The 17,286-nt window shown below is 45.5% G+C and overlaps 1 protein-coding gene across 2 annotated transcripts in view; it reads left to right on the forward strand.

The window, feature by feature from the left end:
- The window catches only part of CSMD1 (CUB and Sushi multiple domains 1), a 2,926,925-nt gene that overhangs the window by 2,748,094 nt on the left and 161,545 nt on the right, over positions 1 to 17,286 (forward strand). For both annotated transcript variants that reach the window (XM_075340315.1, XM_075340314.1), the window contains exon 55: positions 7,105 to 7,293. In XM_075340315.1, the coding sequence (XP_075196430.1) occupies positions 7,105 to 7,293 (189 nt within the window). The remainder of the gene's footprint in view (positions 1 to 7,104; positions 7,294 to 17,286) is intronic.

Raw genomic sequence — 17,286 nt, forward strand, 5'->3', positions numbered from 1 at the left:
CTGGGGCACAGCGACAGACATAAGGTCTGTAAAATCCTGTGTGTCCACTACGCGTAAAGGCAGCATTTCGGTAGCCAACAGCTTACAGAGGGATAGAGTCAACCACTTAGCTTTGTCATGGGTCGCAGTAAGTGGCCTTTTATTTGACCACATCTGAGGGACAGAGATCTGGCTGCTGTCTGTAGACGGTGTTGAGTAGGGTGTCCCTGGAAAAATGCAGGTTTGTGAGAAAAGTGCAGGCGGAGACATGATGTTGGCTTCATCTTGCCTTCAGATCTGTTCATCTTGTATCATTTTTAAAAAACACAGCAAGCAAGGGTTACTCCAAGCGGAGTCTCCCTTTTTTTCCAAAAATTGGGCCCCACACAGACACCTTATCAGTGGCAGCACTTGTGCCCTAGTTGCAAACAGGATGTTTTGATTTGCATCAAGCACATTCCAAATCCACAAGCATTTACTCTCCCCAGGATGACACAGGGGTAGTAAATTCCTTCTGGATCCATGACTTGTTCATTTTGATGAACGTCAGTCTGTCCACATTGTCACTGGACAGACGCGTGCGCTTATCTGTCAGCACACACCCAGCAGCACTGAAGACACGTTCAGAGACAACGCTGGCAGCTGGACACGACAAAATCTTCGAGGCGTAACTGGAGAGCTCTTGACATTTTTCTAGATTTGAAGCACAAAAGGAGCAAGGCTCCATTTGCAAAGTCATTGCATCGATGTTCATTTGGAGATACTCCTGTATCATCCTCTCCATCCGTTGACTATGTGTCAGACTTGTTGTCTCTGGTGGCCTTGCAAAGGAGGGTCTAAAAAAATTATGAAAAGATTCCATAAAATTGCTGTTACCAGCACCAGATACGGTCCTACTGGTACGGGTAGACTGTTGAAGATGACGAGGCCGTCCCATGTTTGTCAAGTTACAACTGGGAGAATCACTCCCTTCACCTGCACGGTTGTTTGGTGGAAAAGCCGAGCTAAGATCGAGTAACAGCTTCTGCTGATACTCCTGCATACGTGCGTCCCTTTCTATGGGTGGAATTATGTCACAAAATTTGGACTTGTCCCGGGGATCTAATAGTGTGGCAAGCCAGTAGTCATCATCACTTCTAATTTTGACAATACGAGGGTCATGTTGGAGGTAGTGCAACAAGAAGGCACTCATGTGTCTTGCGCAGCCATGCGCACCAAGTCCACGCTGTGTTTGTGGCATAGAGGTGCTAACCGTTCTTTCTTCCTCTGTCATCTCCCCCCAACCTCTTTCAACTGAAATTTGACCAAGGTCCCCCTCATCTGCTGAGTCTTCCATGTCCATGGACAGTTCGTCCTCCATATCTTCATGTCCTCCTGCACCTTCCTCAACATCTCACCTGCTACCATGCGCCCTTGTTGATCCCTGTCCCCCATGGTCCCATGCCTGCCGCGTTGGTGATGATGAACGTCTGGACCTTGGTGATGTTGTTGTGTCTTGCGCATATGAATCCTCCTGTAGTTCCTCCCCTTCCTGTTGTCCCACCCCCTGACTACGAATAGTGTTTAGCGTGTGCTCCAGCATGTAAATGACTGTAATCGTCATGCTGATAATGGCATTGTCAGCGCTAAACATATTCGTCGCCATGTCGAAACTGTGCAGAAGGGTGCATAGGTCCTTGATCTGAGATCACTCCATCAGGGTGATCTGCCCCACTTCTGCATCTCGTTGGCCCAGGCTATACATCATGACGTATTGCACCAGGGCTCGCCGGTGCTGCCACAGTCGCTGTAACATGTGGAGAGTTGAATTCCAGCGTGTCGCCACATCGCATTTCAGGCGATGAACCGGCAGGCCGAAAGACTTCTGGAGCGATGCAAGTCGCTCAGGTGCGGCGGTTGAACGGCGGAAGTGAGCACTGCAGACAGTTTCCGTGCCCTGGTCAGAAGGCCATCTAGGCCGGGATAGTGTGTTAAAAATTGCTGGACAACAAGGTTAAACACGTGAGCCATACAAGGCACGTGTGTCACCTTGCCCAGGCGAAGGGCCGCACCCAGGTTTGCAGCATTGTCGCACACGGCCTTACCAGGCTGCAGGTTGAGTGGAGACAACCATTTATCAAAATCAGTCTCCAGAGCTGCCCACAACTCAGTCGCTGTGTGACTCCTATTTCAAAGACATGTCAAGCTAAAGACCGCCTGATGCCGTTGCGCTCTGCTACCAGCATAGTAATGAGGGGTGCGTGATTCCTTCTGCGCAGTGAGAACGCTGGTGGCCTGACCAGGCAGGCTTGGGGCGGAGGTGGAGGACCCAGATGAGGTGGAGGATGCAGAAGCAGTGGCGGAACTTGGACAGACAGAGGATTGACACACAAGTCGTGGGGACGGCAAGACTTGTGCAGCAGACCCTTCACCATCTATCACCATAGTTACCCAGTGGCCAGTCAGCGACATGTAACGTCCCTGTCCATGCTTACTGGTCCAAGTATCGGTGGTGAAATGCACCCGTTCACACACAGAGTTTCTCAAGGAAGCGGTGATGTTGTGTGCGACATGCTGGTGTAGCGCGGGCACACCTTTCTTAGAGAAGTAGTGGCGACTAGGCATCTGGTACTGGGGCACAGCGACAGACATAAGGTCTCTAAAATCCTGTGTGTCCACTAGGCGGAAAGGCAGCATTTCTGTAGTCAACAGCTTACAGAGGGATAGAGTCAACCTCTTCGCTTTGTCATGGGTCGCAGGAAGTGGCCTTTTATTTGACCACATCTGAGGGACAGAGATCTGGCTGCTGTGTGTAGACGGTGTTGAGTCGGGTGTCCCTGGAAAAATGCAGCTTTGTGAGGAAAGTGCAGGCGGAGACATGATGTTGCCTTCATCCAAAGTTGGTGCTATCGATGTCTGAGAGAGCTGTACACACTCACTTGTTTCCCCTTCCAAACCAACTGACGACCTACCAAGCAAACTGCCTGTTGCGGTTACAGTGGTGGAAGTTGTGGGTGGAAAAACAGGTGTGACAGCTGTCCCCACAGTCCTAGAAGATGACGAGCGCGCGGATGCACTGGAAGGGGCAGGCGGTGGATGGTTCGCTCCGCTAGGCCGCATTGCAGCACGGTGAGCTTCCCATCGGGCCATATGATATTTATTCATGTGACGATTCATGGAAGAAGTTGTCAAACTGCTGAGGTTTTGACCTCTACTAAGAGAACCATGACAAATTTTACAGATCACATAATTTGGGCGATCTTTTTCTATGTCAAAAAAGGACCTGGCTAGGCAAGGCTTAGAGGCCATGCGACCTGTTGATCCACCCCGAATAATGCTCAGAGGCAGAGTGGTGGCTGAGGATGCAGTTGTAGACGTGCTACCAGTGCTCCGACTGTGTCCAGGAAGGCGCCAGGTTACTTCGACGTCGGTTGCATCCTCCTCCACCGCCTCTGTTGACCTCCTCGAGTGTCTGACTGTGGGTTGACAGTAGGTGTGATCTAGAACTTAATCATCAATTGTTGTGTTTGCACTCCCCTACCCCTCAGACCGAGTTTCTTCTTGCCCTGACCGAATATTTAAGTTGTCATCCCAATCGGGTATCTGCGTCTCATCTTCATCAGTATGTTCCTCATTGCCTATAACCACAGTTGTTGGAAAGGCAGCATTTTGGTAGCCAACAGTTTGCATATGATGAAAGTCAACCTCCAAGCCATTTCATGCCCTTCTAAAAGCATGTAAAACACAGCGAGGGGACTCCAACCACAGTCTCCCTCGTTGCCACTAACTGGGCCACACACACCCCACTTGACTGGCATCGGTTGAGCCCCCTTTTGAAAAAGAAAAAGATGCTTTGCATGAAGCACTCTCAAAAATACGCGTGCCTTTCCCGTCCCCTGGCTGACCCAGGGGAAGAAAAGTCCTCTGAGAGCCATGACTTGTTCATCTTGGTTCTTTTAGAGACACAGCGAGGGGACTCCAACCACAGTCTCCCTCGTTGCCACTAACTGGGCCACACACACCCCACTTGACTGGCATCGGTTGAGCCCCCTTTTGAAAAAGAAAAAGATGCTTTGCATGAAGCACTCTCAAAAATACGCGTGCCTTTCCCGTCCCCTGGCTGACCCAGGGGAAGAAAAGTCCTCTGAGAGCCATGACTTGTTCATCTTGGTTCTTTTAGAGACACAGCGAGGGGACTCCAACCACAGTCTCCCTCGTTGCCACTAACTGGGCCACACACACCCCACTTGACTGGCATCGGTTGACCCCCCCTTTTGACAAAGAAAAAGATGCTTTGCATGAAGCACTCTCAAAAATACGCGTGCCTTTCCCGTCCCCTGGCTGACCCAGGGGAAGAAAAGTCCTCTGAGAGCCATGACTTGTTCATCTTGGTTCTTTTAGAGACACAGCGAGGGGACTCCAACCACAGTCTCCCTCGTTGCCACTAACTGGGCCACACACACCCCACTTGACTGGCATCGGTTGACCCCCCCTTTTGACAAAGAAAAAGATGCTTTGCATGAAGCACTCTCAAAAATACGCGTGCCTTTCCCGTCCCCTGGCTGACCCAGGGGAAGAAAAGTCCTCTGAGAGCCATGACTTGTTCATCTTGGTTCTTTTAGAGACACAGCGAGGGGACTCCAACCACAGTCTCCCTCGTTGCCACTAACTGGGCCACACACACCCCACTTGACTGGCATCGGTTGAGCCCCCTTTTGAAAAAGAAAAAGATGCTTTGCATGAAGCACTCTCAAAAATACGCGTGCCTTTCCCGTCCCCTGGCTGACCCAGGGGAAGAAAAGTCCTCTGAGAGCCATGACTTGTTCATCTTGGTTCTTTTAGAGACACAGCGAGGGGACTCCAACCACAGTCTCCCTCGTTGCCACTAACTGGGCCACACACACCCCACTTGACTGGCATCGGTTGAGCCCCCCTTTTGACAAAGAAAAAGATGCTTTGCATGAAGCACTCTCAAAAATACGCGTGCCTTTCGCCTCCCCTGGCTGACCCAGGGGAAGAAAAGTCCTCTGAGAGCCAGGTCCACATTGTCAGTGGACAGACACGTGTGCTTATCTGCCAGCAGACCCCCAGCAGCACTGAAGACAGGTTCCGAGAGAACGCTGGCTGCAGGACACGACAAGATCCTCAAGGCGTACGTGGCGAGCTCAGGCAATTTATCCAGATTGGAAGCCTAAAATGAGCAGGGCTCAAGTTGCACAATAATGGAATCGATGTTTCTTTGCATATACTCATATATCTGTGTGTCTCCCTCTTTTTCCTTGTCCAGCTGTTTTGTTTTCACATGAGTATATGTCCTTGTCACTTTCCCATGTGTTTGTGTTATGTTGTGAGTTGTTTGTCACCTTTTGGACACCTTTCAGGGTGTTTTCTAGGTGTTTTACTGTGTTTGTGATTGCCTGCCATTGTTTCCTATGGGCTCGAGTTCGGTTCGTCGAACGTTCGACGAGCCGAACTCGAGCCAGACCCCCCGTTCGGCGAACCGCCTCGAGCCGAACCGGGACCGGTTCGCTCATCTCTATTTAACATACACTATAGAGACAAGAGTAACATTTATTGGCTTCAAAAATTGTACTTTGATACTTGGTCAACCCAAGCTAATGTGTGTGGGGGCGTAGTGCGGAGGGGCGGAGCCGAGCGGAGCTATGGCGCTGAGGACGTCAGTGCTGGGGACTGCATGGCTGGGGACAGGTGACTATTCTTGTGTGTGTATGTGTGTTCATTGTATACATGCGGAGGGTGGAGTCCGCGGGGGTGGAGCCGGGGGGTAATGTGTGCGGGGGACAGAGGCGAGCGGTGGGTATGTGTCGGCTGAGTTGCCGGTGTGGGTTCCTGGGGGTGCAGCACTCACCGGGGAGTCGGGGCTCCGTGTGGGTGCAGGGAAAATTGTTGGGCGTCATCCTGTCGGCCCGTAGTTCGGGCTGTTCAGTTTGCTGAGCTGTTAGTCGCAGGCTCTTTAGCGCGCGCAGTGTGGCGACATTTGTCACTATAATGACGTCATTTTGGAGCAAGAAAGACAGACAGAATAAGGCAATTATATATATATATATATATATATATATTGTTCCTCCCCTTCTCTTCAGTGTCTTAGTGATGTTAGGTGCATAGCCAGAAATACCACACATGTGCATTCTACCTGCCGTCTCTCCCCTGCACTGTGATGTAGCAGTAACTCCCCGACATCTGCGCACATTAAAAATGAAGACTGTGTCCGCAGAAGGGCCAAACAGTGCAGGGTAGAGATGTCAGGCATAACACAGATGCAAATTTCCGACCTCACACCTGACGTCACAAGGATACTAGGAAAAAGAAGGGGAGCAGGAATCCTATAAAATGAAGACTGTAGGCAGTCTTATTTTTTGGACAGCACATGCTCCATAGCTCAGAAGATAGAAGATATAAAAGATGATTTTTACAAAACGATCTATCATCCAGGAGGCATACAGGTATGGCTAATTTAAACTCTATGCTACCAGTATGCCCACATTAATAACTAAAAAAAAATCACCAAGGAGTGACATATTCCATTTAATAAAAATTGAATAATGTTAAAAACCTAAGTCGTTCCATAGCTAAACGTAGATAAAGTACCAGCAGTATTGCAGTGGTGCGTAAAATTGGTATGTACAACTAGTAAAACAATTGCTAAACCTTAACTTAAATTATTTTGCAATCTTAGCATGCATCAAATTTGTGATTTTTACACAATATATGTGGCATAAAGCCAAAATTAAGGCTGCCATATATACAATGCATTTTGTCATAGTTTTTACGATCTATCCTAAAAAAGCAAACATGCGGCTGTTTATATTTCAATCAACAACTGTTTTTTATTTTTACAAAACCAATTACAATTACATTTCGAAATTCTGTTGTGCTTTGAATAGAAGTTTTTATTTCAATTCAAAGCTTTCAAATATTTTGAAAGACTTGTGAAGAATAAATGTGTAGGAAGTATATGAATAGCTTTAAAAAAGGTTCAACTAAAAAGAGCAAATAAGTAAATTATGGTTAAAAATGATTTAAAAAAAAAAATTGCTTAAAACAACTTGTAATATTTAACACTATGTTATTTGTCATTTGTGTATGGTTAGACTTCAAGTTTCATATTCACTTATCTTTTTGTAGTGGTAAACTGTACAGATCCTGGTTTTGTGGAAAATGCAATTCGTCATGGACAACAAAACTATCCAGAGAGTTTTCGTTATGGAATCAGTGTAACATATCATTGTAAGAAAGGCTACTATCTTCTGGGATCATCTGTTCTTAACTGCAAGGCAAATGGCTTGTGGGACAGATCATTACCAAAGTGCATCCGTAAGTATTGCATGGATACATAACATATTAATAGAACAACGTGCGCTCTACTTATAACTTCTTGTGCAATTTCATATTGGAAACATTGAATCCTTCTTTTAGAATAGTAACCAACAAAATGGTAAAACAATATGTAAAATGTTATTGCAGCATTATCAACATTAATAAAATAATTACCATATATATATATATATATATATATATATATATATATATGATACACAGGTGGATAATATTTTTGGCAACCTTTTGTTAAAGTAAGAAAAATCCACCACAATGCTTGCTGAAATACCGTATTTTGTGGTGGTTAGAAACTGATAATAATCTCATAGTAAATGTATATCTATTTATTTTAATATTCTGATTGCTATTCTATGTTTTAATTTAAAAGTCCCTATTGCTCCCTCTCTAATTTTACTGCTTTGTATGTTTTTTTATATTCTTGTTTCCATTTTGATAACTTTCTGTTTGGAAATCCTCAGTGCATAATTGGATACTTGAGTAAGATATTTTTAGGGGACAGAGACTGCAGTGAGTTATAGTAAAAATTACACTCTCCTGTGATGCCGGACAGCATCATTTATCATGTTAATGCGTACTTCACCCACAGCTGTAAGGGGTACTTCTCACATAGCGAGATCGCTGCTGAGTCACAGGTTTTGTGACGTACCAGTGACCTCATCAGCGATCTCGCTGTGTGTGACACTGAGCAGCGAACAGGCACCTGCTGTGAAATCTCTGATCGTTAGACACTCTTCTGGTTCATTTTTTGCTTGTTGGTCTCCCGCTGTGCAGCACACATCGCTGTGTTTGACGGCGGGAGACCAATGAGCACCGACTCTGTGTAATCAGTGTATGCTGGTAACCAGGGTAAATATCGGGTAACTAAGCAAAGCGCTTTGCTTAGTAACCCGATGTGTACCTTTGTTACCAAGCGCAGAGTCGCTGGTGAGATCTGTCTGATTGTCAGCTCACCAGCGACCATATAGCCACGCACCAGCGATCCTTACCAGGTCAAATCGTGGTCGGAATCGCTGGTACGTCGTTTAGTGAGACGGTACCCTAAAAGGCAGGTCCTGGCTTTAACACACACCCAATTACCTATCATGTATGGGATAAGCTCACACTGTGACCTTACTGCATACAACTGCTATCAAATTGTGATATACTTGTATAGCAAATGTCAATAAGGGGTTAAATGGACAATGTCAAGTTATTTTAGTGATCATTGTGGGTTTTCTTACTTTATCAAAAGGGTAACAGGAATTTTCTACATGCTAGTAAATCAAAAGGTACAAAGAGTGCAAAAAAAGACAAAAAAACCCATAATTTACTATTAGCATATGTCCTAAAATAGAATATGTATCATAATAGAAAGGCTGATTTGAAATCCCTTAATCTACTTCTCTGCACAAGTCATAGAGGTGAATAGAAATATTCTTACTGCTTCCTGTATTCCATCTTCATGAGGATCCTAAGCTTTTCCTATGGTTTCTGTTATCTTAAAAACATTGGAAAGGACAACCTAAAAAGGCTCACATATATCCATTGCATCAAATTGATTCCTCCAAGCCTGACATCTTTCCCAACTGATAGCAAAACCTACTCAAAAATGTATTAGTGGCCATCAGGCTTTCTTACCATTTCATTTGTAGGTTTTTTTTCTGTGTCTTGGTCTGGATCTTGATCCAAACATTAAATGAAACATTGTCATCACACCACTGGACTACCTCCTCCACTTTTAGCAGCACCAAAACCAATGTTCTAGACCAGTGTCAATTAACTCATTTTAATAAATGGGATCAGTTGCAGAGTCCAGTTTATGTGTGATTTTTCAAATCCAGTTTTAGAAGACCTCCGCTTCCAGCACAGTTTGTTTAAAAGAAAACAGAACTGTGCTATACTCACATTCCCCGATTCCATTTCTGAGTCTCTATCAATGCTCCATGGGTCATCTATTATCTGCAGTGCTGATGTCACTGCAGCACTGCAGCCAATCAGATGGCAACATTGATTATACTACTGAACATTTTCAATAGTTCATACAAGGCTATCTGCTTAGATTATACTGTTAGTTTGGGCTGACAGACTCCTTTTGACTAAAGCGGGCTTTACACACAGCAACATCACTAGTGATGTCACTGGTGAAATCACCCGCCCCCGTCGGTTGTGCGTCACGGGCAAATCGCTGCCCGTGGCGCACAACATCGCTAACACCCGTCACACATATTTACCTTCCTAGCGACGTCGTTGTGGCCAGCGAACCGCCTTCTTTCTAAGGTGGCGGTTCGTGCGGTGTCACAGCGGCGTCACTAAGCGGCGGGGAGGAGATGAGAGGGCGGAACATACCGCTCACCTCCTTCCTTCCTCATTGCCGGCGGCTGCGGGTACGGTGATGTTCCTCGTTCCTGCGGTGTTACACATGGCGATGTGTGCTGCCACAGGAACGACCAACAACCTGCGTTTTGCAACAGCAACGATAATCGGGATTGGAACAACCGGACAACGATCAACGATAAAGTGGGTATTTTTGATCGTTAGCGGTCGTTCGTACGTTTCACATGCAACGACGTTGCTAACAAGGCCGGATGTGCGTCACAAATTCCGTGACCCCAACGACATCTCGTTAGCAATGTCGCTGCATGTAAAGCCCACTAAAGAGTCTGCAACAGTAAAATTTTCTTATTGTGTCACGTATTTTTCAGTTCCTCAAGCTGAATAAAATAATACCATTATATCTGAGATCTTATGTCTTATTTCAGAGAAATCACCATTTTTCTTATCTGTAAATGAGCTGTTCAAGGCTGCAGCAGGACACTGATCTGCATGAGAATCTGTCTTCAGTTCTTTTTTAAATGGAAGGGGAGTTACCAGTGTGATATGTACAGTTTGCTCTCTGCTCTCGTGATTTTTCTGCAGCATTCTCTCACTCTCACTTGAGTTTAATAAGGATGAGTGAATCCTATGAAACATCGTATTAACTAGTCTATGGGTGAGTGTGTGTGTGTGTGTGTGTGTGTGTGTGTAACATTGGACTGCACTCGGATGTCATCAGAGCGCAGTCCAATATATGTGAACACAGATAGTGGAAAAGATGGAGAGTTTAATCTTTCCCTCTTCTCGACACCTGTTTTCCATCTCTCGCATGCAAGAGAATCATAACACAGTAGAATGATGCTCAAATGATGTTCGCAGCATAGTTTCATTTGCATATAGCTCCCAATGCTTTTGTTTCAGATGCTGTACACTAACGTGAGAGAAGCCTAACATCTGCAGATTCCTCTCAGAGCTTCAGGTTCCATCTCAACGGCAGCAAATGTGTTTTTAAGAAGACAAAGGTTAACTGTTCTGTGTTACTTACGTGACTCACACTTGTAAGTCACCTTTTGTTAAAAATGAGCTCTGGATGCAAATTTTCATGCAGACCTGTGTCCGGCCCATAGATAGCAACAGCTCATTTACATATAAGAAAATGTGGATTTCTCTGGAATAAGAAATCAGATCGCAGATATCAAAGTATCATTTCATTCAGCTTCCTATGACCTACATGCCCATATACTGTAGATGACTTAGGAGTTTTGATCCTACTGAAAGATTACATTTAATCATTAATTATCTCAGTACACAAAGTGCAAAATATGTAAACATTAAGCCTAAATTCCACTAAGTACTTCCTAAAGTAGAAAAAAATACTGGAACCACTAATTGTATTTTGAATATATCACCAATAGGGATGATCGAATACTTCGATTATTCGGCTTTGCGAATATTTTCCGAATACCTCACCGCTATTTACCTATTCGCGAATATTCGATGCGCAATGTAAGTCTATAGGAAACCCGAATAACAACTATTTGGTACTATTCGGGCTTCCCATAGACTTACATTGTGCATCGAATAGCCGAATAGCGGCGAGGTATTCGTAAGATATTCGCGAAGCCGAATATTTGAGGTATTCGATCATCCCTAATCACCAACCAAACAAAATTCCTTATTTTCTGAAAAGGCATAACCATGCATTAATCCAAATTCCATCATTTGCAGAATTTACTTTTATACAGCTTGTAAATAACTTTATGATTTCAAAGGCATGAACTTTATATGCTAAAAAAAATGTAGACTGCTTTATTATATTTATAGACAACCATGACATTGTTTATCTCTTAGAAATGGAAATCTCTGTTGCGTGTGTATCATTTGTAAAAGTTATGTTTAGTATACGTTAATGCCCTACTGCTGTGAGCCGATCAATTTGATAGCATTCGACCTTGAAATATTCTTTCCAAATATGTATTATTTGGAAACTATAAGTGTGGATTTGGTGTAATAACATTTCATATAAATGTGTTGTTTATGCTGCTACAATGACTCAGTTGCAGGGTTAAAATATAGAGGAAGACAAACAAAATGAAACAATTGGATACATGTAGACAGTTCAGGAGACTCCAAGGGGAATGAAAGAGGTTGTTTTGCTATCTGTAATTTCTTTAAAAGTGCACTTTAGTTAAGATTCTTGTAACAGTAGAAATATGGAAGAGACATGATTTACTGCAGTATTGAACACAGCCTGCGAGAAAGCAAACAATTGGAATTAAAACATAAGGGATGAAGCTTCGCAATCGCAAGAGGTTACTTGTAGCAATGGGGAGGGGGGTTGGGAATGAACAAGAAATAGAACATGGCTGATAACTTAGCTGTGGACATTTCTTACAATTCTTAAATGATCCTGCATCACTGTTTGCTCTTGAAACAATTTTAAAAGAAATGAGGTCTGTGGAAATCAACAATTAAATTATTTTTACTTTCCCCTTGTGCCGTTTTTCAATCTACCTGAGTCGTTAAGACAAAATTATAAGAGATCCAGGGAGTTTCAACATCCCTTGGAAAATTATTTACATTAGTTTGAAAATGGTCTCATTAGTAATTTAGCACAGTAATTGCTTTCAGTTAGTTTTATGTCTGTGTCTGCCTACCAAAATAAAAAAAACATTCTATTTTTAACTATGTATCATATCCCTGTTCAAAGGGGTCTCTCACATAGGTGTATTCAGTCTTTGCAATTTATTCACATCTCAGGTTTACTTTATTCTCAGAGCATGCCACAGGAAATCTTTTAAGCAGATGATGAAATAATAGGACCCCATGCACCCATCATATGCCAAAAAAATGATTATTATTTATTTTTGGAGGGGGCTTAACCTATGATAGTATACATCCAAATACTTATTTTAATTAACTACATTTTTTTTTACTTTGGGTGTCAATGGCCAATTTATGCCATTGTATGCTTCTTTAATAGTATGCATGGGAAGTAATATTTTGAGATTTAGATGAAGCAGTATGCAGAAAACAGTAACTCAACATTCAACTTGACAGATATAATGGCTCATGCTGTATAAAGAACTGATTTACAGTTTTCTGCATTATGGTATAACTTACACATTGTGCTTTAGGGGTTAAGAAATTCTACACCTGTATACATTAGAGAACATTCAGAACTAGAAATGAATGCATTAATCTGTGGAAGATTAACCTTGAGTTGAATCTTCTTAAATTTACAGGTCACCATAAAATCAGACATTCTGGGATTTGATTAGAGAGGATTGCAAAAACAAAATGCAGGGCACCATTTCATACATTGCTAAAGACTAAGTGATTGGCTTAATTAAATCACTTGCGGCTAAGTGGACCCAGTCAACCAGTGTAGACTATTACAGTCAGTATAAAAGATGGGGCTCAGCCAAGAAGTGCTATTTAAAGGGACTCTGTCATCAGGTTTTTGCTTTGTTATCTGAAGACAGCATGCTCTAAAACTTAATGCAGAGATTTCAGCCCTGCGTCTCTTATCACAAAGTGTGTTTTTCTTTCTCTGCAATGTTAGTTAAACCTTACTAGCTTTATCACTAGTTGGACCCAGCAGCGAGTGAGCACAAGTCTGAGTCTGTCCCCTATGTGATTAGCAACTTCTGTCCATAGAAATGTACACTGAAAGCCTTGTGTAGGCTTGGACAGCTCTGTGGACTCTGTGACATGACAAAACCTAAAAATTGTGATTGTGTCTACTAGTAATCTAAGTGAGACATCACTAGATTCAGGATCTCTTTCCCTAAATTATACTGCTCTCTAATAAGGTAGCAAAAACCTGCTGACAGCTTCCCTTTAAGGCTTTCTCAGCATTTGGACAGGAGTACAAAGCACCTACCTCATTCCACTCTGAGATAGAAAAAATCTAATTTGGTTGGTGTTCTACTGCAGTGCTGAATCACATTGAAAATTGAAGCAGTGTTCTCATTCTGTGAATAATCCAACTATTCAAGTGACATATAGAAGTGCTCTACCTTTAAAGTCACTCTGAGTGTCTGTGAATTTATTTCATATGTATATTGCAGAAAAACACAATAATAACAGCCTGTTTTATTTCATATACTACAAACAAGCAGGTTAGTATTTTACCCCTTAATGCTAATTGCTTCCTCAGAATTGTGTTAGTATACTCCAGACCAGCAAAGGTGCCAAAACATCTGCTTCTGTAGAGGTGGTCACACATGCTGATGAACAATTAACAGAGAATATTTCATTAGCAGCTCCTGGCTGCTACTTACCTTTTTGATTTTTATTAAACTACAGCACATATCATGCACCTAGTATTGCAGGGGCTGGCTGTGTATACAGCTGGCATTTACTTGCAACCTCCTGGATCAGAGATAATGCTCATTGCAGTAAGTTAACACCTTAAAGACATTGAATGTACTCATACGTCCTATTTTTTAGTTACTACCCAACTTTGGATTTACCGATACTTCATGGCGATTGCGGGCCAACAGCAGCTGATCATGCGCGATCGTTGCTGGGAGATCAAAATATGTGACAGCCAAGACCTGGCTCTTATAGCCAGGAGGAGTGAGTGCACCTTGCCTGACTATTTAACCTCCTAAATGCCGCTACTGATATCAATGGCAATATTTAGGAGTCGGGAAGAGGGAGGTAGCCCAATCATTACCATGGCAAAATGAGGTCGTCAGCTGACTTACCTGGAGGTCATCATATGGAAAATATGTTAGACCATGCCAAGAGCATGGTCTAAAAGACTTTTGTCACTGCATCACTAATAGGTGTAATGCATTGCCATGCATATGTATGGCAATACATTCTAATAGCGATCAGAGTAATAAAAGTTAAAGTCACATGGAGAGACTAGGAAATTTAAAAAATGCTTAAAAAATTGTACTAAGATTTAAGAAAAATCACAAAATGAAGTAAAAAATGAAAAGTCATATATATATGTCAGGGCCAGGCGGTCGGGCAGACCCAGGAGGTGGATCCACTGGTCCGAACTCTAAGATGGTGGTAAGGAGTCCGGTAGCTGAAGCACTATGGGCAGCAGAACAGTCCGTGCAAGTGAGTGTAACGGAGAAGTCCCTGGGACCACGGAGTCACAGATGGTAGTCCGGGTGACGTAGCTCAGGTTCGGAAGCCGAGATGAGGTCAGGCGGGGTCCGGAACCTTTGGAGCGAGATGACGGGTCACCGCAGGGATCCGAGATGGTACGGACTGTCAGATGGCAGACGGACAGCGTGCGGGGTTCGGGATTCAGCAGGACCGGATGCCGAGGCAGGATCAGCTCTAGAAGAGAGATACGTGAGTATGGCAAGGAGACACAAGGAGACCTGACTCCTAGCTTGGAAAACACGAAGATCAGGCCCCGCCCCCTTGGACAATAAACCCTTATATACCCTGTACCTGTTTAGCTTCATTTCCTGTTAATGGACGCTGGCCCTTTAAGAAAGGGTCAGTGACCGCGCGCGCGCCCTAATGCGCATGCGCGCCGCCCGGGTGCCAGAAGCCAGGGAAGGAAGCTGAGGGGAGGATGCAGGGGAGCCGGCCAGGGCCTGGGAAGCCGTCAGACGCCGGGATCGGAGGCCAGGGAACCTGGGAAGGACGGGCACCGGAGGCTGGAGAGCGGGGAGCGTGGCAGGTGAGCCGGGGAGCGGGGCTGAGGACCCGGGGAGCGGGGCAGAGGACCCGGGGAGGGGAGCCGAGGACCCGGGGAGCGTGACAGTACCCCCCCCACGCCCCCCTCCCCGCAACCGGGACATGAAGGCACGGATCAGAGGAGTGCCCACGTTCTCCCTGGGCTCCCAGGACCTATCCTCAGGACCATACCCCTCCCAGTCCACCAGGAAGAACTGTCGGCCTCGAACAGTCTTCATGGCCACGATATCCCTTACCGCATAGATGTCGTCCTCGGCAATAGGAGGAGGAGCCGGACTGGCAGCAGAGGAGAAGGGACCAAGGAAAACCGGCTTGAGCAGAGAGACGTGGAAGGAGTTGGGAATCCGCATCGTGGCCGGAAGCCTCAGTTTGTAGGAGACCTCATTGATCTTGCTGAGGACCTTAAACGGCCCGATGTAGCGAGGACCCAGCTTGTAGGAAGGTATCTTCAATTGGATGTACTGGGAAGCAAGCCAGACCAGGTCACCAGGAGAGAAACACGGAGGGTCCAGGCGCCTCTTGTCGGCGTGTTTCTTCATCCGCTGGGAAGCGCGCCCAAGGGACGCCTTGACAGAGTCCCAAATGGTAGCGAAGTCACGGGCTACAGTATCAGCAGCAGGGACATCCGAAGAAGGGGATATAGGCAACGGGATGGAGGGCTGAAGTCCGTAAACGACATGGAAGGGAGACTTGGAGGACGACTCACTGATGTGGTGGTTATGGGAGAATTCAGCCCAAGGCAGAAGCATGGACCAGTCGTCGTGATGGGCGTTGACATAGTGACGTAAGAAGGAGGTCAAGATTTGATTGACCCTCTCCACTTGGCCATTAGACTGAGGATGGTAAGCAGAAGAAAAGTCCAGAGTCACTCCCAGATGTTTGCAGAGCGCCCTCCAGAAGCGGGAGGTGAACTGAGTTCCCCTGTCGGACACGATGTGGGATGGAAAGCCATGCAAGCGGAAGATGTGATGTATATAGGCTTCCGCGAGTTCCTGAGCAGAGGGCAGTCCGGCCATAGGGACGAAGTGAGCCATTTTGGAGAACCGGTCCACCACGACCCATATGACTGTGTGCCCGGAGGATAATGGCAAGTCCGTAATAAAGTCCATCGCTATGTGTTGCCATGGAACTGAGGGTATAGGCAGAGGCAGAAGACGGCCATATGGCAGGTGCTTGGGCGTCTTGTTCCTGGCACAAGAGGAGCAGGCAGAGACGAAAGCAGCGACGTCCGTGCGAAGGGATGGCCACCAGTAATGGCGTACAATCGCACCCCATGTTCTCTTCTGACCTGCATGACCGGCTGTTTTTGAGGCATGACCCCAGTGTAAGACTTTTTGCCTGTCGGTCTCAGAGACATAGGTCTTCCCGGGCGGTATCTGGGCCAGGGTGACAGGAGCCACCGGAATAATCTTGCTAGGAGAGATGATAGGTTGGGTACTCTCTTCCTCCTGCTCCATGGGCATGAGAGACATAGACAGGGCATCAGCGCGTACATTCTTGTCCGCGGGTCGGAAATGGAGCTGGAAATCAAACCTGGTAAAGAATAAGGACCACCTGGCTTGCCGTGGGTTCAGTCGCTGAGCGGACCGAAGGTATTCCAGGTTCTTGTGGTCCGTGTAGATAATCACGGGGTACACTGCTCCTTCCAGGAGGTAGCGCCACTCCTCCAGAGCCAGTTTGACCGCCAATAGTTCTCGGTCACCGATGGTGTAGTTGCGTTCAGGCGCTGAGAAGCTCTTGGAGAAAAAACCGCAAGTCACCATCTTCCCGGAGGAGGACTTCTGCATGAGCACTGCTCCGGCTCCTGAGGAGGAGGCATCCACCTCCAAGGTGAACTGGCGGTTTAACTCCGGTCGGTGGTGTACAGGAGAGGAGGCAAATGCTCGCTTCAGAGAGCAAAACGCGGCGTCGGCCGCAGGTGACCAGTCCTTTGGATTAGCCTCCTTCTTGGTCAAGGCGGAGAGAGGAGCAGTCAGGGCAGAGAAGTGAGGGATAAACTGG

The sequence above is a fragment of the Anomaloglossus baeobatrachus genome, chromosome 3 (assembly GCF_048569485.1).
Source record: "Anomaloglossus baeobatrachus isolate aAnoBae1 chromosome 3, aAnoBae1.hap1, whole genome shotgun sequence".
NCBI classification, from domain to species: Eukaryota; Metazoa; Chordata; class Amphibia; order Anura; family Aromobatidae; genus Anomaloglossus; species Anomaloglossus baeobatrachus.